General features: G+C 45.6%; 2 protein-coding genes across 4 annotated transcripts in view; one reads left to right on the top strand and one right to left on the bottom strand.

Moving 5' to 3' along the window:
* SETD5 (SET domain containing 5) overlaps positions 1-16,267 on the top strand; it is a 70,117-nt gene extending 53,850 nt beyond the window's left edge. Inside the window, exons 18-24 of one of the 3 annotated variants that reach the window (XM_081320053.1) lie at positions 533-786; positions 6,297-6,353; positions 10,528-10,983; positions 11,497-11,777; positions 12,979-13,112; positions 14,371-14,456; positions 15,310-16,267. In XM_081320053.1, the coding sequence (XP_081176179.1) occupies positions 533-786; positions 6,297-6,353; positions 10,528-10,983; positions 11,497-11,777; positions 12,979-13,112; positions 14,371-14,456; positions 15,310-15,891 (1,850 nt within the window). In that variant the 3' untranslated portion in view covers positions 15,892-16,267. The remainder of the gene's footprint in view (positions 1-532; positions 787-6,296; positions 6,354-10,527; positions 10,984-11,496; positions 11,778-12,978; positions 13,113-14,370; positions 14,457-15,309) is intronic. The other 2 variants (XM_081320055.1, XM_081320054.1) reach the window with 2 other exon arrangements.
* The window catches only part of TADA3 (transcriptional adaptor 3), a 701,258-nt gene that overhangs the window by 274,833 nt on the left and 400,717 nt on the right, over positions 1-25,708 (bottom strand). The gene's annotated exons all lie outside the window — the stretch shown is intronic.

Here is a 25,708-nt window from a genome sequence, read left to right as displayed (position 1 = left end):
ATAGGCTGCTAAAAGCATGATGTTGGATTGGTTGTTAGCTCCTGCTCAGCCTTGTTGTACATCCACGACAGCTTTTCCATCAACCGAGCTTTAGTTCAGAAGTTGAAGAAAACGAATGTGAATTTGTATGGAATAGGGCAAGACTTGAGGTATTTCTGTCTTGACTGCAGCTCTGTATTGTGACAAGTTTCCTGTCGCTGAATTAGTCTTAACAAAACAATAATTTGGAGTTGTTTGCTTTTTCTTTTTAAAAACAACAACAACAACAAAACGGCCGAAGGCCTGAATTTGACTGCTTTCAGTTGAGTACTTTTTTTTCATTCCTGGAACATCCATTGAGTCCTCAGATTGTCCTCCTTTTAGAACATTGTCCCTCGTTTCAACTTTGGCATTAGCTTTGAGTGACTGTTCATGTGGCAGGAGCCAAATTTAAGACGCAATGGGTACATGTAGAGAGGGATGGACGTTTTGAGCACGAGGACGAGGGCTTTATCATAGTAAAATGTCATCTACGTCGTATGTTGAATTCCAGATGTATTGAGCCCTCTGAAGAAGTGGAAGTCTCGCTACCTGATGGAGCAGAGTGTTACTAAATTATTGAGGCCACTGTCTCCTGTCACTCCTCCGCTTCCTGAGTCCCTGCTTCCCGATGCGCTGAGCCCACACCTGACCACGTCCTCCTCGTCTATGCCAGGAGAGGAGGAGAGTCGCAATGGCTGTGGTGTGATCTTCTCCCCAATTCCCTCCTTGGCTGCTAGTCGCTGCAATACTCCACTACAGTTTGAGGTAAGCTGAGCTCAATCGCTGGGGGAAGCAATTCTGCTCGCAAAACCTAGGAGACGCGCATCGAAGTTACTGGGAAGAAAAACAGTTAACACAAGGGGCGCATGGATGAGATTTTAAGAGAACCTTTAAAAGAGTTCATTAGAGATACGGGCAGCCCTCGAATTACGGCCACAGTTGAGCCCAAAATTTCTCTTGCCAAGTGAGATTTGCCTCCCTTTTTAACGACCTTTCTTCCCACGTTTGTTAAGCGAATTCGCTGCAGCCGTCAAGTTAGTGACAAGGGTTGTTATAAAAGGAATCTGGCCTCCCCGTTGACTTTGCTTGTCAGAAGGTTGCAAAAGCTGACCGCGGGATTCTGGGAGAGTGCAACCGTCATAAAATATATGCCAGTTTGCCAGGCGGTTGAATTTTGGTCATGTGACTACAGGGACCCTGCAAATGGTCATAAGTCACTTTTTTTTTTTAGTGCTGTTGAAACTATTCGGTTACTAAACGAATGGTTATAAGTCAAGGACTACCTGTACTAATAGGGTGAATTATCTGTTCCCTTATTGCTATGTATATTAGAGTCATTGGTATTAGTGCTCCCTCATGTCCTTCTAATCCAGACATGTCAAACACAAGGCCCGGGGGCCTGATGCGGCCCGCGAAATGGTTTCATGCGGCCCGTGAAGCCATCCTGGAAACAGTGAGGGAACGGCCCCCGCTGCCTTGCCCCTGGCCCAGAGACCCTCCTTCTGCCAGAGACCCTCAGATCTGTCCCACTCCTGCCCAGGCCCCCATAGGCACCCTTGATGCGAACGATGTAGACCTGGCCACGCCCACCCAGTAGGCCATACACACTCTAGCCACGCCCACCCAGTAGGCCACGCCTACCCAGTAGGCCACGCCCACCCGGCCCCTTGAGGGCAACCGCAGTGTTGATGCGGCCCTCAATGAAATTGAGTTTGACACCCCTGTTCTAATCGCTGCTTGAACACTCTCTCTCCCCCCCCACACACACACACTTTGTTGGTACTTATATTGCCAAGTTCACAGACTCCTTCTCCCCCACATGCATTGCCTGGTAAATCAACACCTGAGCCCATGTTTTGCCATCTGCATCAGATTATCCTTCTCTTCATATTTGCCTCTTGTTTTTCAAACCTCTTCTAAACACTTAGATTTTAAGGCAGATGTTGAACGCGTAGTTTTGTGGGTTTCTTACAGAATAACCCAGAGTCAAATGCGCTCATTCTCAAATGTCCCACGATTATGTCCCATCTGTTGGTGCGAGATGGATTTGAAATTTGGAAGATGTGGCTATCCTTGGCATCTGCCACTCCTCTTAATAGAACTTGATGGAAATAATATTCTCTTGATTGCTGAATCAGTCACCATTGAGGATTCAGATGTTTTGACCCTTGTTTCTTACATACGTTAGCATATCTTATGATCCAGCTGCTCACTGTTAGGGATGGGCTTGGGTTCTCTGCAGTTACCAAAAAAAATATCACTAAAAACTACATGACTTCATAATCTTAATTTCTGTTGTCTTTAAATTACAACAGAAGCCTTGTTTTTTTTTTCCAGAATTTGAGGGGTCCTTGGTGCTCTATATAAGCTTGCATGTTTTCTTGCAGACGTTTCATTACCCAAACTAGCTAGTGACATTGTTGCACTGATAATGTTACCTAGTTTGGTTAATGAAACGTCTGCAAGAAAACCAGCAAGCTCATATAGAGCACCAAGGACCCCTCATGTCAATGCTAAGCTACAAATATTCTCCTTTATTGTTTTTTTCAGAATTGGCAGTTTTAACTAGTTCTTCGTGGTATATTCTCTTACTGTTGCCCAGAAGATGGCAGGGGTCCCCATTTCTTGTTCAACCTCTGCCTTTTTGCATTTTTCAGATACTCTCAAATCTATTTTCCATATGTGAGAAAGCCACAAAAACTACTCCCGAGAAATCCTCAAGCACGGTTTCTTTTTTAAAAAAAGAAGAGTTTTAAGAGTCACAGTATAAGCCTATTTGTTTCATTTTTAAAAATAAATATGCTGTTAATTGTAGCTTCACAGACAGTATCACATTTCACTGAGGCCTCTTAACCCAACCAGTCTTACAGATACTGCCGTGAGAAGATGGTAGGAGATTGTATTTTGAAGCAGTTTCTGCTTCCAATTTGAAGCACTGCTAATTTGAAGTTGGCAGCGGAGGAGAAGTTGGCAGAATCAGTCTTAAGTCAGTTCACAAAGCTTTTCATCTTGGGCAGAATCAAAACTACTGCTTTTTACTGTATATGAGTCTTTTGTCCTCCCATCCTGTATTTTTGTAAGAAAGATTTCCCCCATCTACATTTTCTGTACTGAGGCTTTGTTATTTATTCTGCTCATTATGGCATTTTATTTTATTTAAGCTGTTCCCTGCTGCCTTTTCAAGACTATTCAACAAACCATTGTCAAACATCAGATCTCAAATTCTGTCTGGAAATACAGGCAGCACACAAGTTTATAAATTCATAGGTCCAGTGTAAATGAAAGCAAATATGTATGAATGTAAATTCAAATAAACATTGGAGTAGAACATTATTAGTGTATCCCTAAACATCAGCACATTAAACAAATTCAAACCAAGCCAAATTCGGCTATTAAATCAAGCCAACTAAATCAATTATACACAACAAGCACAAAACACAGCGACTCCACAAAAACCAGCTAATATAGTTTGAGGAAACAAACTAGTTTAACAGCTAGTGTCACATTTAATTGTACATACACTACTGTTGGAAGAAAATATATTGCATATTAAGACAGTACCATAGTTAAGATTCTTAGTCATCCGAAAACTTGTGCCACTAGTTAAATTTTTGCTGATCCCTTATTATACCCAGTTGTGAAATAAACTTCCAAGCTAGCCTGGAGCAGTGTGAGGTCATTTTAAGCAAATCTTCCTGTATGTCATGTGTATATCATTTGTATAATTCTGGAAATTATGCTCAGGGAGAAATCAGTTGTTGTAAACCTGCAGTGTGAGATTTCTTTTCTTACATAATGAATTCCTGGGTCCCATATTTGAATTAAATTACTCTAGGAACGGAACATTTGGGATATACTTGAAGTAAAGAAAGTGGAAACTTATCCCTTGTAATTAAGAGGTTATAGAGCATACATTTTTTTGCTGTTTTTACTCTTATCCTCTGGTTATATTTTTTTATTATTACTTTTTCCTCTCTTTCCTATAGAAGTTCAAGTCAACAGATATAGTACAGGTAGTCCTCAACGTATGACCACAATTGAGCCCAAAACTTACGTTGCTAAGTGAGAAATTTGTGAAGCGGGTTTTGCCACATTTGACATTTTTCCTTGCCACATTTGTTAAGTGGATCACTGCAGTTGTTAAATTAGTCACACGGTTGTTAAGTGAATCTGGCTTCCCCCATTGATTTTGCTTCTCAGAAGGTTGCAAAAGGTAATAACATAACCCCGGGAGACTGTAACAGTCATAAATGTGAGTCAGTTGTCAAGCATCCAGATGTAAATCACATGGTCGTGGGGATGTTGCAACGGTCGTAAATGTGAAAAATGGTTAGAAGTCATTTTTCCCCCAATGCCGTTTTAACTTCAGATGGTCACTAAGCAAACTGCCGTAAGTTGAGGACTACCTGTGTTCCAGCTTTCAATTTTAATATCCCCCGAGGCCTGTGAGAGAGGTTAGGTCAGGGGTAGGCAACCTCGGCTCTTTTATGACTTCAACTCCCAGCTATGCTGACTCAGGAATTCTGGGAGTTGACGTCTGTGAGTCATAAAAGAGCCGAGGTTGCCTACCCCTGGGTTAGGTCATAAGATGAGGACTCACACAGAGTCATAAAGTGAAGATTACCGTCGAGTATGAATAGAAACTTGCATTTCCCCCACTCCTGGCCCCCAGCACTCAAATCCACAACACTTCCCTGATTTTCATGATGGGCAGCCGAGTTTGAGGGTAGCCTAATTCCCCCACAGCATACAAGACAGGACAGGAAGAATATTCCCCAGACCTTGCATAAATCTAAATAATTTAATACTTATATTACATTAAGGAAGTTTTTTTTTTAATGCAGTAAGAGCATGCCCCCAGAAACCTTCCTTACCTGTCATGTCCGTCTTCTCCCTGGGAAGTAAGCAAGCTAACTTCACGTCCACTGTGGTTGCCCATTGGGGAAGCAGCCTTTCCTGCATAATCCGTCACCAGTTCGCCAGCGCTCCACGTTGCCTTCAGAGTCAGGAAGTTTGTCTCTTTGAGTCCCCGTTCCTGAGCTCCAAGACCAAGAAGTGAACATTTCCATGTCCTGCTTCTAAGCTGCCTCTTTGGGAGCGCTCTGGCTCAGTCCCTTGGGTTCAGTCTACCGAGCTCCTACCCCCAGTCCCTCCCTCAGCTGTCCCTGGCAGCAAGGCTACCTACGTAGAGTCAGTTCTGACCTGGCTGTGTATTAGTAAGGGGTTGTTTGGGGTTTTGACACTCAAGAACGTCCTATGCCAGTGGTGGCGAACCTATAGCAGGCGTGCCAGAGGCGGCACTCAGAGCCCTCTTTGTGGGCACACGTGCCAGGCCCCGGAGATGGCAACCGTCCCTCTTCAACCAGCCGCCCAAGGTCCCTAGTGGCCGGATGCATCCCGGCACGGCTGGTTTCCCTCCTCCTCCCCCCCCGGTCCCGTCCCGTCCCTCCTGGCCTCGCATGCTCTGCTTTTCCTGGGCACAACCCACTGCATCGCCTCCTCAGCTGTCAGCCAGCTGTCCAGCTCAGAGGCAGCTTTTTGCGCTCGCTGGCTTCTGTGTGCGGGGGCCGATGGTGGCAGGCAGCAGCTAGTAGACTGGTCCCTGCCTCGCCTCGCCCCGTGGCAATGGTACCCCCGCCCTGCTTCGCCTCACCCCGTGGGACAAGCCTCCTGCCCGCCACCCCACGTGCCAGAGACCCCATGGATCTCCCCCAACCCTGTCTGGCCCCCACAGGCGTCCCTCCCCACGAGCAACATCGAGGTGGCCATGCCCACTTTGGCCACACCCACCCAGTCTGCCTTGACCACCACAGCCACCCCCCCATCCAGTGGGCCACGTCCCACCTGGCACCCGGTGATAAATAATTGGGTTTTGGGTTGCAGTTTGGGCACTCGGTCTCTAAAAGGTTCGCCATCACTGTCCTGTGCTAGTTCAGGCTGACTTTCTGAGGTTTAGAAGTAAGGGTTTTTTTAAAAAAAAAGACTGCATCCTGATTTCTTTGATTTGGGCCTGACATTGCAGCAATGAGATACGATAACTCTTGTCCTAAAGTCTGTGTAATGTTTGTAGTTTAAACCCACCCACCCACCCCCAACTGCTGAGGACCACCCCAGAAGAGTTTTATTTTTATTTTTTTATTTTTGTTTTGCTCCAGAATAGCTGCGGCTAACCTCTACGCTTGGAGGTTGTTGTTGTTGTTTTTTTTCTCACTTTATTTTATTTTGCCTCTTGACTTGTAAAATTAGATGAATAACAAGATGCTTTTCCCTCCTAGAACGTATCCTCCCCTGAGAGTACCCCTGCGCATAGGCCCGAGTCCCTGTCGCCCGAGGTAGTTATCACACCATCTCAATTGGAGGGCGGAGAGCGTGGGCACTTGGTTTGTGTGTTGAGCAAATGTGTGTTCTTGGGGGGGGAGGAGGGGTGGGGTGGGGGAAGCGGCAGGAGAAGGAGGAAGTCAGTGGGGAGGAAGGGACAAGTCAGCTTCCTTTGTAGTTCTAGTTGGGTAGGAAACAGGGAAGCATGTTACGTTCTAGTCCCGGGGTAGGCAACCTTGGCTCTTGGATGACTCGTGGACTTCAACTCCCAGAATTCCTGAGCCAGCCATGCTGAGGGGAAAGGGAGAGGTTTCCAAGCTGAGCCAGGCTGGCTCAGGAATTCTGGGAGTTGAAGTCCACGAGTCATCCAAGAGCCAAGGTTGCCTACCCCTGGTCTATGCAGTTCATCTGAGGCATTACAGGTCAAAAGCCTTGTCAGGGATAGTCAACCTTGGCTCTTTGATGACTCGTGGACTTCAACTCCCAGAATTCCTGAGCCAGCATGGCTAAGCTTGGAAACTTCTCCCTTTCCCCTCAGCATGGCTGGCTCAGGAATTCTGGGAGTTGAAGTCCACAAGTCATCGAAGAGCCGAGGTTGCCCACCCCTGTTCTACTCCATCCATCTGAAGCAGAGAGAAAAACTGAACTAAACCAGCATAAAGCTCAAATGCCCCTGCTTATTATTCTCCTTGTTTCTTTACAACACAAGATTATTCTGCATCTGCTCTACCCCCCCCCCCCAGGTCCAAATTCTTCAAGATACAAATTCTGAATCCGGGCTAATAATGCCAGTCAGTGAACACAAAGGAAGCCTTCCTTAGATGTTGAGAGGGATCTGAGATAAAACATAATAGAACTTGGAGGGAATAATTGCTTTGATTAGCTATTGCAGATGCAAGGGGTATTATGCTGTAGGTTCTTATCGACCTGCATGCTTACGCTCTACTTTGCTGTCTAGTATTAAACTCTGTCATTCAGTCGTAAAATAAATGCTTAAGCAACGTAGTGTAAAGATAAAAAAAATGGCCTTTCTATTGTCAGATGCTTAAGACAGCGTTTGGGTTTATTAAGGTTTCAAAGGCTGCCTTCTGCGGCCTGGTGGCCACCAGCTAAGTTCCTACCACTAAGAAGCCTGAGCTGGCCAGCAGACTAGGAAAGTCTCTCAGAGGGGTTAGCCTTAATATTTCTGCTAAAAAAATAAGCTGTTTAAGATTGCATTTCGCTGTGCCTCTATTCTAAACATTGAAATTTTTGTTGTTGTTGTTGCATGGTGTTCTCGTTTTTGTAACCTATCCAGATACCCTGTGTGGTCTTTATGTTTGTCTACCCTTATTTCAAACCCAGATGGCTACCCATAACTGATAGAAGCCCGTTACATGCCGAACCATGCTTAGTAAAAGGCCACTTCTGAGCGATTCTCATTTCCCCACCTCTTCAACTGTGATATTCGCAGGTGTTTGTATGTGGATCTTTGGTCATTCGGGTTTTTTCCCGCGTAGAGTTGAAGGTGTAGGAGCAACGTTTCGACGGAATCCCATCCGTCATCCTCAGGCTGGTGGCTTCAGCTTCCTTCTTCCTGAAGCCACCAGCCTGAGGATGACGGATGGGATTCCGTCGAAACGTTGCTCCTACACCTTCAACTCTACGCGGGGAAAAAACCCGAATGACCAAAGATCCATATATATTGACAGACGAGTCCCAACCACCAAGAATGATACCAGACCCAAACTCATGATAACATCACATAACATCACCACCACACAACCATTCAAAAAGCAAATCCGAACCCACAATGATAACGAGGCACAACCACAAAACAGAAACCTAACTACAGCTGCAACATCAGCCACTTTAAACCCCTCCAAACCACACAATAAGCAAACTGACATCCACTATAAAAACATGGCACCACCACAAACACGAAGCCGAACAAAAGCAGCACAACTCACCAGCTCAGGTCTAAGGCTGGCAGCTGAGACCAGCCCATCCACTCAAAACACACCCCCACCCAATCAGAACACACCCACCATTCAAAACACACCCCCACCCAATCAGAACACACTTAATCCCCCACCCAATCAGAGCACACCTCCACCCACAGAACACACCCCCTCTGGCAGTTTAAAAAAAAAGAGGAACAAACAGCCACATGCTTCTCCCAGAAGAAGGAAGCTGAAGCCACCAGCCTGATGATGACGGATGGGATTCCGTCGAAACGTTGCTCCTACACCTTTAGTTCTACGCGGGGAAAAACCCGAATGAGCAAAGATCCATATATATATATATATATATATATATATATATATATATATATATATATATATATATATATATATATAATGCAAGCAGGCTGAGTGGCATAAAGAACCTTAGCCTTCCTCAAGGGAGATACTTTCAGCTGAGTGAAGACCAGCAGTTGAAGTTGGTAGCCTGCAAACAAAGCGTTGGGGTGAAAGTGCCCTATGAAAACTTTGCAAAACGGCAGGGGGGAAAAAAGAGAGCTAGAGACAGATTCTGTTAAATGGCATATACTTCTAGAACAGGGGTGTCAAACTGCCGGTCCACGGGTCGGATGCGTCGTGCAGAAACGGCGCCCACCCTGTTGCCGGCAGTGGGGAAAAAAGTCACGCCAAGTCGCGTCACGTGACGTTGCGAGTTTGACACCCCTCCTCTAGAAGCTAGCTAGTAGTATACAGGTGATAAGTAGCACACTTCCAGCAGGCAAGAGCAGCTTTCCACTGCCTCCTGTTCTTCAGACTAAATGGGTTAGAGATAATGATAATGAGCCTTGGTGGAGCAGTGGGCTAATGCCTCCTTAAGTAACACCAGCTGCCTGCAATTAGTGCAGGTTCAAGTCCCACCAGGCTCAAGGTTGACTCAGCCTTCCATCCTTCCGAGGTAGGTAAAATGAGGACCCAGATTGTTGGGGGCAATTAAGCTGACTTTGTAATAATGCCGCTTGGGGGGGTGTGAAAGCCCTAATAAGCAGGCATATACATAGAATGAAGGCTACTGCTAAGCTTGTAAGCCGCCCTGAGTCTTCGGAGAAGGGCGGGATATAAATGGAATTAAAATAAAAAAAAAAAAAATAATGTACACTTTCTGTGCATGGCTTTAGACTGGAGAGATTAATTCAAAGATATTTTTTCTTTAAAAAAAATTAAACAGTGAAACGAAGTCTGTCTAGAACAGTCTTTCTCAATCTTGGCCACTTTAAGCTGCGTGTACTTCAACTTCCAAAATTCCCTAGCCAGCCATTTTGACTGAGGCATTCTGGGAGTTGAAGTCCACAAGTCTTAAAAGTTGCCAAGGTTGAGAGAGATTAGAGGCCCAGGTATTTTAATTCTTCTGAGGTAACTAGAGACCTTTTATAATAGTTTGGATCAAGATGGGGCTTGAAAGCAGTGGAAAAGGGGGAAGAAGTACAGACTGCCAAAGAACCATCTCTTTTGATTAGAACACATCACATCTTATCTCTTGCTTGTTTTTAGAGCAATTCTGCCGATGTCAGGGAAAGATTCCTGTAAAGGAATCTTGTCATTATGACTGCGAACATATTCTGTGTAGAGAACCACCCAGGATTCCATCATCTAGTGGTTGCTCCTCGTACTCTGCCACCTACTCTTGTCAGTCTCTGTGTTGAGGAGATTTCTGAATGATGTGGTGTGAGGAAAAAAGTGTGCTCGTGTAACAGTTGTACCGTAAAGTAGCTGGTTGATCAGGACATCCGGTGCGTGGCATCGTTGCTTGCCTTGACATTTGTGTCGATTCTTCCCCTTTTATTGAAATGGTTGTGATGTTATATGTGAAATGGGTGACCTTGCTAAAAACACCAAGGCCGTTTGGGGGGGGGCATTAATATTTCCAACCCAGATTTTGGGGGGGACGGGACCCCGAGAATGTGCAAAATCTGCTGCCTGGAGAGGGGTGGGGGGAAAATGGACTGTGCAGGTAGAAGAACAGATAAAAAGCAAAAGAGAGCAGAAAGACCGCAACAGGTTAAGGGACCAAGTAGCGGGAAAGTATTGTGCGCTATTTTGCCCAAAGGGCAAATATTTCATTTTTCTCTCTTGTTTCTCCTTCTCTCTTTTTGTGCCCCTCCTCCCCGGTTCTCCCCCTTATTTGATATCCTTTTCTTCCCTGTCCTCCCATTGCCCCCCACCCCACCCCCCCGGTTGGCTATTCTAGCTCTGCCTCAGGACAGACCTGGAGACGCCAAAGGCGGGATACCTGGACGCCGGTGCTCACAACTGCCTGGAGAGACCTTCGTTACTTGCCACGGGGCATTCTGATCCAGCCTCCCAGCCCTCCGATGCCAGCTTCCTGGGAAAGAGCGGGGAAAGCCAGACTCTGCTCAGAAGCGCTGACCAAGCTTTCCGGACAGAGTTTAACTTAATGTATGCCTTTTCCCCTTTGAACGCGATGCCCCGGGCCGATGGCTTATTAAGAGAGTCTCCCCAGATGGCCGATGGGAAGCTTCTGAATCCAGATACGGGCAGCTGCAGTTCTCCCGCAGAGGGATACTTTGGCAGGCACGAGCAGGCAGTTCTTAAAGAAGCAGTACACGGCTCAGTGGCCCACTGTGGTGAGAGGACTTGCGAAGGAGTCAAACCTGCCCCCCAGAACCCTCCACAGAGAAAAAAGGTGAGTGTGGGAGGGGGGGGAAATTAAGGGGTGGGAAAAGGAGAGGGTAAAGCAGAAATGATCACTCCCTGAAGGAAGAGAGCAAGGGAAGGAGCATATAAAAAGGTTGAATCGGGGGTTGTAAAAATATATCACGGACGATTCTGAAAGAAGGATGAGCACACAAACGTTCTGGTAAAAACGGTAGCTGAGAAATTTACGAATAGCGTAGATAAGTCATTAATTTCGGGAGAGAGGCACGTTTTTCTTTTTTTTTTCTTTTTTCTTTTTTTGCTGTGCTTTTTGCTTGTGGGCTTCCTGCCATCGTAGGAAATAGGTGTTGTTGTTGTTGTTTTTTAACTGAGCCTAATCTGAAATTTGAGCAAAGATCAGTTGCGAGGCTAATTCCAAATCTAGTTCTGTGGCATTGGTAGTGATTTGCGGTCAAAACAGTCGCCGTAGCCTGATTTAACCTTAACTTACCCAAACTTGGCGTCAGCTAGATTTGATAATAGTTTTTTTCCCCCCTCATAGGTATCTCTGCTGGAGTACCGCAAACGAAAGCAAGAGGCCAAGGAGGGAGGGGATTCAGCCAGATGCACAGTGGCATCTAATCGACTAAACAGCAGCAGCAGCAGCTCTGGGCCAGATGTGGACGTTGGTGCCGTGCCAGGCTCCGGGGGTCTCACCCTATCGTCTCCACAACATGGCTTCTCCCCCTCGCACTCCTCCCTGACTCATCTGGAGGAAGTGAGCCCCCCAGAGCCAAGAGCAACTAGTCACTGCAAATCGCATGACAGCATCAGCAGTCGGTGGTAAGCCGTATTGCTTGTTTTTACCCAGCCTTTAGAAGGAAACGTTTGCGTAATTCACACCCTCGTATCTAAAAAAAAATCCCTCGGTATGATGCAACAGGATAATCTTGCCCAGCAAGGCTGACATTATTGGCCAAGTGATTACCTCTAGGACTGCTAATGCTGCGTTATCTTAGTCCAGGGGTAGGCAACTTCAGCTCTTTTATGACTCGTGGACTTCATAGCTGACTCAGGAATTCTGGGAGTTGAAGTCCACGAGTCATAAAAGAGCCGAAGTTGCCTACCCCTGTCTTAGTCTGAGGAAGACTCCCTCTGCTAAGCATTTCTTACAGGCAGCACCAGGGCAGATTGGCTTTCCAGTAGCCAACGCGTCATTCTGTGGAAATCCTACAGCAGGCATGCAACTAAAGGGGTTCCTGGCAAGAGCCAGTTTTCCTGCTCCTCTTCCCTCACAAGAGGAGTTACCCTATGGCACCAGAGTGACATATTGAGCACAAATGGGTGGGTGTAGTACTCTGTGCCTGGGAACTGGCCTTTACAGCCTGTCTAAACCAGGAAACTACAAATAGCAGTGAAAAGGGCTTGTGACCCGCCTCTATGAGGGCAAGCCTTGCTTTAGAGCTTGGTTCTGAGAATCGGTTGCGAGGTACCCACATACCCATCGGGTTAAGCAACATTGTGCAAAGTGTAGAAAGGGAGTAATAAATAAGAAATTGAAGACCCTAGGCCACGACGGAAGAAAAATGCGGCTGTGCAGAATGTAATTGGGGCTGGCAATTCCATCACTAAGGGACACAAGTCATAAAGTTTTGCCTCTCTTTTTGGGGGGGGGCATCTCATCCATTTCATCCATTATGACTTTCTCAGCCTCCCCTTCTCTCTCCATCCATTCTTCTGGAGATGCATTGGTTTTCAGATCCGTAGTCCACATTGCATTTTGCAGTAGGTCTAATATTCATTGCAAGTCATTTGGGCCTTCAGCCAACAACGTGGCATCAGCTGCATGTGAAAGCATGTCTGGGGACCTGATCCCACCCTAGAAACGAACGTTTTCAATAAATAACATGAAATTTATTGTGTTTACAAGCCTTAAAATTACCGTTTGTGCATTTATGTAAACCAAGCAACAGTTTATTTGCCCCAAAACTTGAAATTCCCATATTCACTCTTTTTTTTCGACCTTCTCTGTCTCGTGTTAAAGGATGGTGCCCACTTCTGTTGAGCGACTTCGAGAAGGACGTGGCATTTTGGAGAAGGTTTTACGTAGCAGTGCTAAAATATGTCCGCGAGGAGAACCCTCGCCGTCTCGAGATAGCGTAGGAGAGAGAGAAGTAGGTAAGTGAGAGAATAATATATCAGACAGGAGCCCTGAGGATGAATCTTCTTGGAACGCCGAAAAATATGTGAGGACTCTCCTTGTGGAATCATTCTTCTCTGTGGAGCCACTTCCCCATTGAAATATCCAACCCGCTTGAAGCAGGCTGGTTTCTAAAGATACTACACAACTGTCTGTTAACAGTCATCTCTAGGTCTGAATTTTCTGCAAAAAAAAGGGGGGGAAGGCTTTCCTGGAAGATAACGGTTTGCAAAATCATCTTTTGATTTGGCAACCCTCCCCCACAAATTTTCCATTTTTATAAATATAAAGGAATCATAAGGACACCACATGGCTGACAAGAAGTAGCCACATACAGTAGTGGGTCGCAGTCACAGACGTCCTACTTAAATAAGGAGCAGCCATCTAGTTATATATAAAAAAATGTTCAAAAACCCCTAATCAAATCAATGTTGGCATCGTTTTGAATGAAGGGTGTATTTTTCCCCCCATGCTCCACCCCATATGGGTATAGTCATGGGAAGAGAAACACAAAATGAGTTGCAGGGTAGAATTTATAAAGCAGTTTGTTTTCATTGTTGTGAACTGCTCTAGAGCAGACGTGTTGAACTCTCAACATCGCACAACTTATCGGGACAGTTTTGCCGTTGCTGGCAATGGGGTGGGCGCGGCTTCTGCGTGACGCGTCCGGCCCGCAGGCCGGCAGTTTGACACCCCTGCTCTAGAGCTATTACTCTTCCAGTAGTTATTCCCTTTCTTTCCGTCGACATGACAAGAGTGGTCCAAAGGAAGGACAATTAACTATGTTGTGGTGTGCCTTCCCATTCCTGTATCTCACTGTTCTCATGACATGCAAATATTCTCCAGTACACCTCGTGCCTCCAATACGTTGCTCAGGCTTCCAAGTTTCTCGAGGTTACATTTCCTCTCAGGAATGCTTCCTCACCTTATTTCTGTAAAAAAAAACAACCACCCGTCGGATATTTGATTTGATATTTTATTAATTTGTTTTAATTTAGGCAGTCTTTCTTACTACAAATGTTTTCACTGTGTTGTTATATATTTCTTTGTTGTAAATTGCCAAGAGTCTGAATGATTGCAGTGGCATGCAAGATGAGTGAATGAACGTTCGTTCGTTCGTTCATTCGTTCATTCTCTACAGATGCCAGTCTCAGGGAAGTGACTCTTGCCACTTAATTGCCTGATCCAGGAAAGAATATGCCGTCTTTATACTTATCTCTCTGGTTGGTTTTCTAGATGCTGTAGAAGGAGACTTATCAGAATCGCTCGGTTCTTCCTTCAAGGGCTCAGCTGTTTACAGTCCTTCTCGATACAGCTACCAGGTATGAGAAGCAGTAGCAAGTTTGGGTATTAAAAGTCTCTACCCGTAGAAATTCATCCATCTTCTAGGTTTTCCACAAGGTACCCAGCCTTTCCCAATCTTTTAAAGTGCATTTTAAATTCCCTCGTTTTAGAAAATACCGATACAGGTAGTCCTCGGGTTACAACAGTTCATTCAGTGACCATACAAAATTACAACGGCAGGGAAAAAAAGAGGGCTCGTGACCCTTTCCCACAGTTGCAACCTTTGCATCCCCAGGGTTCACGTGATCAAAATTCAGACGCTTGGCAATAGGTTCACTCGTGTCCGTTGCCATATCCCAAGGTCACGTGATCCCCTTTTGCGACCACCTGACCAGCAGCGTCAATGGGGAAGCCAGATTCACTTAGCAACCAGGTTATTAAGTTATCAACTGCAGTGATTCACTTAAGCACTGTGGCAAGAAAGGTCGTAAAATGGAGCAAAACTCACTGAACAATAGAAACGGGCTCAATTGTGGTTGTAAGCAGAGGACTTGCCTGTAACAAATGGCCCTTTGGAAATACCCCACATATTGAGAACTAAAATGTAGGTCGGAGGTTGGTGGACGCATCCTTCTGTGCCAGAGGAGGACGGTGGGCAACAACGTGACCGGTTTCCTTTCTGCTCAAAAGAACGTTTGGTGACCGCCCATCTCCACCCATTGCAGCCATTTTGTAGGCTCATCCAGGTCACGATGCTGGATTCCCGACCTGTGTTCTGGTTCAAAAGGTTTGGAGTTCCCCGATCCAGACTTCCTTAAGGAGGATTGTGCAGGTAGGCAAGCTACAGCTGAATATAATATTATTGTGTTTTGCGTTTTTTCCCCCTCCCAGCTCTTGCAGTCGGACAGTCCGCATACAGAATCTCAGACTCTTCTCCAGAGCTCCTCGCCGTACCGAGGACATCCCGTTCCATCCCCTGGATACAGCTACCGGTCTCAGTCCCAGAGAGCCGGACACCTCCCCTCCCTCGGCTCTTCGGAATCCTCCATGTCCTCCACCCCGTCGGGCTCCACGGACTCTACGGCTCTGTTTGCAGGGACCTCTGGGTATTATAGCAACCAGCACCATTCTGGCGGCGGAGTCTTGAAGAAGAACTGTCCCGCCACCGCCGCTCCTAGTCCTGCCCATTCGACAGTTGCAGACTGTTTGCCGTCCTCCGAATCAGGGTCGCATCCCTGCATGGGAACTGCCAGCTGCACTTCTTCCTCTAGGCCCCCTCAGTCGGACGTACGGACTATCAACCCTCCCGCTTCCGGGCAACCTGCTCTCTACCAGAGCTCCAAAGCCGCCGCCACCGCAGCACTTTCCAACTCGCAGCACTACTCTCACCGAGGGGGAGGGAGCAGCATTCACCCGTACAGACTGCAGCAGCTTCCAGGGTCGGGCGTAAAGACTCAGACGGGCCTTTCGTAGGGCAGGACTGAGTTGCCTACTCTTCCTTCCGGCGGTAGCTTGAAAGGAAGGATGCTGGAATGGCGAAGGGCCAGAGGCCGAGGCTTCAGGATGTACGAGCGAGCGAAAGCACTGCCAGCCACCCCCTGGCTCTGAAACGAGGAGAAAGTGGCGGTGGCGGTGGAAATGGTGGCAGAGCCTGTAGCAAAGCATCGCCACGATGCCTGGGTACGTTGTAGAGAAAGCAAATGGGTGCTGAGTGGCATGGCCTCTGTCTCCTGCCTGTGCCCTTAGCTTGTAGTCACCTGGGCAGGCAGGTAAGCTTGAATAAGAAACCGTGCAAATCAGAACATTAGGGAAGGGCGATGGGGGGGGGGCGGGCGGGGCTGTTCCTTTAAAAAAAAAAATCCCAAAGTGCTCTCTGCAGAGTTGGGTTCCCAGAACATTCTGGGTTGGGGGAGGGTGGGTGGTGTAGTCCATTCTGATCATTCCAGTTGCAAGCAAGAGCATTTATTGTGTCCAGGCTCTGGGCAGAGACTCATGGGATAGGGCTGGTGGTAGTGCGTGTACGTATGTATGTATGTCTGTGTGCGTCCGCTCAAGTATGAGTCCGTGTGTGTGTGTGTGAGAGAGAGAGAGAGAGAGAGAAGACAGGATCCGCAAGTGAATATTGCTGCAACAGTAACATCGCTCGCAGAACCAAGTCTTGGGCCAGGCTGTACTTCGCAATGGAGTGTCGTCAACGTTCTGCCACGTGAAGATGGTGGCTTGTCGCAGGGAACAGCTTTGTATGATCAAGTTGTTACATAGTCTGATTGTGTAGTCTGATGATGGTGAGAGAAGCGCCCCGTCTGGGTGGTTGACATGGCTGCTCTTGTCAGGCGTGTCCTTGTGTGAGTGTGTGTGTGTGTGCGCGCACGTGCGTGAGGCTCCGGCTACCACTTCTTTGAGGTCCAACAGCACTTCCAGCCCCACTGGTTGCGCTGTCCAGTTCCATACAGTTGCCAGCTTTTCTCACTTGTTTACTCTTCAAGCGTGTGTTTTTATTTATCTTAATTTTATATTCAGTTATAACCATTAGTAGGTTAGCAAATATCAGGCAGGTCTAACCCAAGTGCTGCCACGGACCTTTTCCTTCCCTCTTCCACAAGATGATGCTGTGAGCATGTCTTCCTTCCTTTCTCAGAAGCAAAAATTATTATTTTTTTTATTTTATTTTTTGTTTTTCATTTGCATTTTTAATTAGGGCTGTTGCAGGTTTCTCTAACTCATTGAAATCAGGTGTTCTTCATTCAGTTTAGAGGAGACTTTTTTTTAAAAAAAAAATCAAAAGTGGAAAAGAAGAAACGAGAAATCTTTCCTCAAAGTATCTGGCTGCGAGCGTGTTGGGGGAATGGAACTTGTCACCCAGAAAGCGGGTGTCCTATATACTGTATAAAAGGGTGTCAGCTTCACTGGGCTTTGCAGTCACCTTTTCCCATCCTGTCGAGCTTGCTCTTAACGTTGCAAGGATCCGTCTGGAGAAAAGCAGGCAGAGATGAAGCACTGTTCAAGGTGCTGGGAAGGATAGGAGTCATCCGGGGAAGTCGGGAGTGCCGGGCGGGCTGCAGTGCTACCCTCAAGTGGAGTTGTACACTGTGCTGTAAAATTTGAACTTTCACAAGAGATGTAATAATTTTGATAATAAAATACTTAACTTGGAAAAAAAAATCATTCGGTATGCTCTTTTTATTGGCTGGGGAGGTGTAACAGAATAACAAGAGTTGGAAGGGACTTTGGAGGTCATCTAGTCCAACCCCCTGCTCAGGCAGGAAACCCTATGCCACTTCAGACAAATGGTTGTTCAGTCTCTTCTTTAAAACGTGCTGGAGCACCCAGAACTTCTGGAGACAGGTTGTTCCACTGGTTGATTGTTCTAACTGTCAGGAAATTTCTCCTTAGTTCCAGGTTGCTTCTTTCCTTGATTAGTTTCCATCCCTTGCTTCTTGTCCGGCCTTCAGTTGCTTTAGCGAATAGGTGCGGTTTTACGGGTTTGTTAAAAACAGATCGCGCCAAACCAATCTTATTTCATTTTTTGATAAAAGTGACTAGTAGACCAGTGAAATATTATTTATTTATTATTATTTATTAATTTAATTTGTATACCGCCCTTCTCCCAAAGGACTCAGGGCGGTGAACAGGGCAATACATATTAAAAAACAAGATACAAAAATTACAAACGATTAAACAACAATGCCCATAAATAAGTTAGAACACATTAAAAAGGTTAAAACAAATTTATAAAACCCAACCCCATCCCATCAGGCCAGGCCAGCTTGTTCAAAAAGGTAGGTTTTGAGATCGCGCCGGAAGGAGCGGAGGTCAGGCGCCATCTGGAGCTCGACCGGAAGATGGTTCCATAAATCCGGCGCACCCACAGAGAACGCCCTCCCCCTGGGGGCCACCAAACGACATTCTTTGACCAGTGGCACCCTGAGGAGGCCCTCTCTGTGGGAGCGTACTGGGCGGAGGGAAGTTGAGGCCGGCCGCAGGTGCTCCCCAAGGTATTCCGGACCCATGCCATGTAGGGCTTTGTAGGTCATTACCAACACCTTGAATCTCACCCGGAAGACAACTGGAAGCCAATGCAGCTCGCGGAGCAGAGGTGTAACATCGGAGTGTTGGGAAACTCCCAACACAACTCTCGCGGCTGCATTCTGTACCAGTTGGAGCCTCCGAGTGGTCTTCAAGGGTAGCCCCATGTAGAGAGCGTTGCAGTAGTCCAGACGAGAGGTCACGAGCGCATGAGTGACCGTACGTAAGGCATCCCGGTCTAGATAGGGCTGCAACTGGCGCACCAGGCGAACCTGGGCGAAGGCCCCCCTAGCCACAGCAACTATATGGTCTTCTAAAGAAAGCTGTGAGTCTAGGAGGACCCCCAAGTTGCGAGCCCTATCTACGGGGGGTAATAACTCACCCCCCATAGAGAGAGATGGGATATCCTGAATATCCCGAGATGCCAGTACGCACAGCCACTCAGTCTTGTCAGGGTTGAGTCAAAGCCTGTTCCTCCCCATCCAGACCCGAACCGCCTCCAGGCAGCGGGACATCACGTCGAGGGCATCACTGGGGTGGTTTGGGGTCGAAATGAAAAGCTGGGTATCATCAGCATACTGATGATACCCAACTCCAAAACCATGAATGATCTCACCCAGCGGTTTCATGTAGATGTTGAACAGGAGAGGCGAGAGGACTGACCCCTGAGGGACTCCACAAACGAGAGGCCTCGCGGTCGACCTCTGCCCCCCTGCCAACACCGACTGCGAGCGTCCCAAGAGATAGGAGGAGAACCACTGAAGGACCGTGCCTCCCACTCCCAATCCCCTGAGACGCCGCAGCAGGATACCATGGTCGATGGTATCGAAAGCCGCTGAGAGGTCTAATAGGACTAGGACAGAGGAATATCCCCTGTCCCGAGCCCTCCAGAGATCATTCACCAGAGCGACCAATGCCGTCTCCGTGCTGTACCCGGGCCTGAAGCCCGATTGGTACGGGTCTAGATAATCCGCTTCATCCAGAACCAGAGGGAGCTGATGCTCCACCACACTCTCAACAACCTTCGCAAGAAAGTGATGCTGTGGACGTAGTATACTTAAGATTTCAGTAACGCATTTGACAAAGTAGAACACAACCTATTCCTTGGTAAGCTAGGAAAAGATGGAATAGACAACATCGCTACCAGATGGATTTGTAGCTGGCTGACAAACCGTACTCAACAAGCAGTCCTCATTGAGGGAGTCAAGCTATTCTCCAAAGCACCTGAAGGCAGGACAAGAAGCAACGGATGGAAACTAATCAAGGAGAGAAGCAACCTGGAACTAAGGAGAAACTTCCTGACAGAACAATTAACCAGGGGAACAACCTGCCTGCAGAAGTGGTGAATGCTCCAACACTGGAAGTTTTTAAGAAGAGACTGGACAGCCATTTGTCTGAAATGGTATAGGGTTTCCTGCCTGAGCAGGGATTTGGACTAGATGACCTCCAAGGTCCCTTCCAACTTTATTATTATTATTATTATTATTATTATTATTATTATTATTATTATTATTATTATTATTATTATTATTATTATTATTATTATTATTATTGGTACTATATCCACATGGAGAAAAGTAAGCAGTGGGGTGCCACAAGACCATATATTAGGCCCAGTATTCTTCAATATCTTCATAAATTGACTTAGATGAGGGAATAGAAGGGGAACTCATCAAATTTGCAGATGACACTAAGCTGGCAGGAATAGCCAACACCCCAGAAGACAAGCTCAGGGTCCAAAAAGATCTTTACAAACTTGAACGATGGGCCCTATCCAATAAAATGAATTTTACTGTGGAGAAAAGCACAGTATTTTCCCGCCTATATTTAGGCAGGAAAAATTAAATGTATAAATACCGATTAGATGTGACCTGGCTCAAAAACAGTTAACTGTGAGAGGGACCTTGGAGTCCTAGTGGACGATCACTGGACTATGAGCCAGCCGTGTGCAGCAGCCACCAAAAAAGCTAATAACAGTCTGGGGTTCTATAAACAGGCATAGAATCAAGGTCGCATGAGGTATTAGTACCACTTTATAAAACCCTAGTAAGACCACACCTGGAATACTGCAATCGATTTTGGTTACCATCCTGCAAAAAAGATGTTCAGACTTTGGAAAAAGTTCAGAGAAGAGCAGCTAAGATGATCAAAGGCCTGGAGACTAAAACATAAGGGACGGTTGGTGGAATTGGGTATGTCTAACTTAATGAAGAGAAGAAACGGGTGCCATGATAGCAGTGTTCCAGTATTTGAGGGGCTGCTGCCAAGAAGTGGGGGTTAAATTATTCTCCAAAGCACCAGAGGGCAGGACAAGAAACAATGGTCGGAAACTGACCAAAGAGAGAAGCAAACCTGGAATTGAGGAGAAACTTCCTAACAGTGGGGACAATCACAGCTTGCCTTCAGAAATTGTGGGTGCCCCATCACTGGAGAATTTTTAAGAAGAAACTAGACAGTCACTTGTTTGAAATGGTATATAGGATCTGCTTGAGCAGGGGGCTGGACTAGAAGACCTCGAAGATCCCTTCCAGCTCTGTTCTGTTCTAAATACATCAAAGGAAGAGGACAAAAAGTTACAAGATGCAACAGGGTAGTGTGAGATCCAGGGTTTCAAACCTTATGGGAGGAGGAGGATGATGTTAACCATTCAGTCATGTCCAGCTCTAGGAGATTCCACTGATCTGAGTTTTTATATGCTCCGGCTGGTGTCAGCTTTGACGTTGTAGGAGGCTGACTCCTTAAAATGAGGATTGTTTATTCAAGACACTGAAACTCAGTGGAAGAGTCTTGTAAAAGATCCTGCTAGGACTGGGTAGCATTTTTTTACATTTCTTGCCATACACGTGTACACACACACACACACACACACACACACACATTGAGGCCAAAATTTATGTTGCTAAGCGAGGGATTTGTTGAAATGCCCTATTTTGCAACCTTGCCACAATTGTTAAGTGAATCTGGCAGTTAAGTTAGTAACACAGTTATTTAGTGAATCTGGCTATCCCGTTGACTTTGCTTGTCAGAAGGTTGCAAAAGCTGATGACGTGACCCCGGAATACTGCAACCGTCGTGAATATGAACCAATTGCAAAGCGTCCAAATTTTGATCACATGACCAAGGAGATGCTGCAATGGCTGTAAGTGTGAAAAATGGTCATAAGTCACTTTTGTCAGTGCCATTGTAACTTTGAACTGTCACCAAATGAACTGTTGTAAATTGAGGACTTTTATGTCAATATTTTTTCATTTTGTTCTATTTTATTCTTGTTGGTGCAGAAATAGCATATTTGTGATATCCCTCTGTTACATACTTAAAAGTTTGTTTTCCTGGTTTTTAAAAGTACCATTTTAATGCTGGCTTTAAAGCACTAATTTACACCCATTCTCTCTCTCTCTCTCTCACTCTCTCTCTCTCTCTCTCTCTCTCTCTCTCTGTGTGTGTGTGTGTGTGTGTGCACATGCGCGCACATACACACATACATACATACCTATCTATTTATCTATCTATCTATCTATCTATCTATCTATCTATCTATCTATCTATCTATCTATCTATCTATCTATCTATCTATCTATCTATCTATTATGCAGTCTCCCCTTAGAAATTACAAAGACCAATATAAAAATAACAGTCTCTATGTATATAACAACAATAATAATGATGATGATGATGATGATGATGATGATGATGATGATGATGCGATATATCTATAATACCATCAAACATCCACATCTGCCTATCCCAGGTCCTTGGTAAGGACTCGATAGGTAGACAAAAATGCCAAATCCAGTCTGAACATCTGGCTGACTGCGATGATCAATAATAATAATAATAGGGAGGGACCTTGGAGATCTTCTAGTCCAACCCCCTGCTCAGGCAGGAAATCCTATACGATTTCAGACAAATGGTTGTCCAGTCTCTTCTTAAAAACAGTGTGGGAGCATTCACAACTTCTGGAGGCAGGATGTTCCGCTGATTAATTGTTCTCACTGTCAGGAAATTTCTTCTTAGTTCTAAGTTGCTTCTCTCCTTGATTAGTTTCCATCCATTGCTGCTTGTCCTGCCTTCAGGTGCTTTGTTTGGAGAATAGCTAAAAGACTGCCTCTTTGTGGCAGCCCCTGAGATATTGGAACACTGCTATCATGTCACCCCTTGTCCTTCTCTTCATTAGACTAGACATACCCAATTCCAGCAACAGTTCCTTATATGTTTTAGCCTCCTGTCCCCTGATCATCTTTGTTGTTCTCTGTACTCTTTCTAGAGTCCCAACATCTTTTTTACATCGTGGTGACCAAAACTGGATGCGGTATTCCAAGTGTGGCCTTACCAAGGCATTGTAAAGTGGTGTTAACACTTCACGTGATCTTGATTCTATCCCTCTGTTAATGCAGCTTAGTACTGTGTTGGCCTTTTTGGCAGCTGCAGCACAGTGCTGGCTCATATTGAAGTCATTGTCCACTAGGACTCCGAGATCCCTCTCACAGTTACTGCTATTGAGCAAGGTACCCCCTATAGTACTGTACTGGATGCTGAAATTGTCAGGCAAAGATAGGCATAATTGTATATAACATCAAATAATACATCTCTGTATAGTCCCAGATGCATCTTGAGTTTGAGGGAAAACGACTAATGTCCTGCACAGGCTCTTTGAAACAATTCTGATGTGCAGAACTGCCTTCTGAGACAGTTCCGGCAGAAAGCAATGAAATTCATAGTAAGTTAACAGTATTTTGATTAGAATAGGAATAATACAAACCATATTAAAATTTTGATTGACCAGCTTGTAAGTTGCTACATCATTGGGAAATGATGTAGTTTATTCCCTAAGTTAACTGCATATAAAGGTAAAGGTAAAGGTTCCCCCGCACATGCGTGCTAGTCGTTTCCGACTCTAGGGGCCGGTGCTCAACTCCGTTTCAAAGCCGAAGAGCCAGCGCTTGTCCAAGGACGTCTCCGTGGTCATGTGGCCGGCATGACTGGACACCAAAGGTGCACGGAACGCTGTTACCTTCCCACCGCAGTGGTCCCTATTTTTCTACTTGCATTTTTACGTGCTTTCGAACTGCTAGGTTGGCAGAAGCTGGGACGAGTAACAAGCGCTCACTCTGCTACGCGGCACTCGGGATTCGACCCGCCAAACTGCCGACCTTCTGATCGACAAGCTCAGCGTCCTAACCCACTGAGCCACCGTGTCCCTTTAACTGCATATATTGTACCTCATATAAAACTGCATTGATGATCAAACTCATTATTTAGCCTTCAATTTTATATATACTTGCCCCAAAGTAAACCTTATTAAATACTACAAGGTTGACTCTTAGATAATCTTGGCTATATTTACAGTCAATTTAAAGCATTTTTGGCATTATAAATGAGAAGAACGGACTTTTAATAACAGGGGCCTTACTGTGGATTTTAAATTGAGACACCCAAGGTCCAAACCTCAAACTTTCCAGGGCAAAGTTCTAGTTTTTTACTTGTTCTTGAGACTAAGGATTGCTTGTAATTGAGCTTATTTCACTGGATATCCATTTGGGGACTGCTGTAATTAAATGAAAGACGATTATACATTTTTTCACCCTTGGCAACAGCTACCGTGTTTTCCCAAAAATAAGCCCTAGCCTAGCTTGAATTTGGGGGATGGGCCTAATATAACCTGTTATGTACTGGGCTTTTGGAATATCACCACGTGCTTTGTGGAGAACCAACGGTTCTCCAGCATCTCAGACAGGACGGTGCCAGTCCTGCTATTGGTCAACTTAGGGCGGCAAGTATAGCTTCAATCCGATTGGTTAATACCATAGGGCCTGGCTACATATATTGAGGCAGGGTGAATCCAATCTCTCAGTACAGTTTCTGCTTAAATAAAGTATGTGTTCGTCTGTACTCCTCTGCGTGTTCTCGTTCCTGCTCATCAGAGCCCACGACATAATATAACCCCTACCCCAAAAATAGGCCCTAGTTTTGGAGCGAGGCACAGACCTAAAAATCAGCTAGCATTTACCTGGCTTGCCCACTTCTTCTGCGGCCAAAAGAGCAGCTTCATTCTGCAGCTGAGAATGGAGCTGGGCCTGCATTTTGCTGTCAGGGGCCTTTCTGGAAGGCCTGCGCAGCCGAGAACCGAGCTATGGTTTTGTAAGGTTTTACACTTAGCCTCACAATCGCCCCAGCATTACTCAGGAATTTAAAAGAGCCAAAAGAAGCTCCTGAGCCGAGGTTTCAGCAAGCAAACCACTTTTATTTTGATCAAAATAGAGTTGGGTGGCTACATCTCTCTTTGTGGCTGGTACAGAGATGAAGGCAACAACCAGAAAAGATGTCTTCTACCTTTTATACCTTTCCAGAACAAAGAGATCTGGTCTTGGTACTAGGAAACAAAAGGTACAGAAAAATAATTCCTAGATGATGACTCATACACAATAACCCAGGTTCCACCATAACTCCTTTCCCCCCTCCCCTTACCATGCTCTTTTCATGTAAGCAATCCCCTGTACCTAAAGCATGAAACATTTGCTTTTCTATAACTAATTTCCCAATATAAAGCACCTACAAAACTGCTTGCACATAAACAAAGATTATATTTATATATGAGCCACAGGTTCTTTCTCTCTTTTATTAGCTAGAAGGCAAGGCAAATGTGTGTTAAGTATTTGTCAAGGCTTTTTGAATGCACCTTGCTAATTAACTCTTTCATTCCTGTTTTGGCCTGACTCGAGGCTTATCCACAGGATATAGTCAACTTATGACAGCTCATTATTTGTGCAAATTATTCAAATTGCTAATAAAGAATTTGGGAGGCTGAGATGATCATTTCGAACTCTTTATGTTCTCATCAGTCAGTCATACCCTTTATCTGAGATTTTGACACATATCTCCCCTTGCTTCTCAGCTAACAAAGCGAGAGAGAGCCTGTGGCCTAGAGGTGAAAACAACTGCCTAATGTGCAATCAGCCCAGGTTCGAATCTCAGAAGGGTATGGCTGACTGATGAAAACTAATAAGTTTGAAATGCATATCAGTCTCCCTTAATTCTTTGTTAGCAATTTAAAATTTACATAAATATGAGCTGTCACCGGTGTGACTACTGCCTGTCAATGGCCTTCAGGTTAGGCTGAAACAGGAAATAAAGATTTGTCCCATGTTTGGGGCCTAGCAAGGTAATCTAAAATAGTTAACAAGCATTTGACACATATCTCCCCTTGCTTCTCAGCTAACAAAGCGAGAGAGAGCCTGTGGCCTAGAGGTGAAAACAACTGCCTAAT

The sequence above is a fragment of the Vipera berus genome (assembly GCF_964194415.1).
Source record: "Vipera berus genome assembly, chromosome: 2".
NCBI classification, from domain to species: Eukaryota; Metazoa; Chordata; class Lepidosauria; order Squamata; family Viperidae; genus Vipera; species Vipera berus.
Note: the sequence above shows the minus strand (reverse complement) of the source record. Positions and strands in the feature narration are given on the sequence as shown.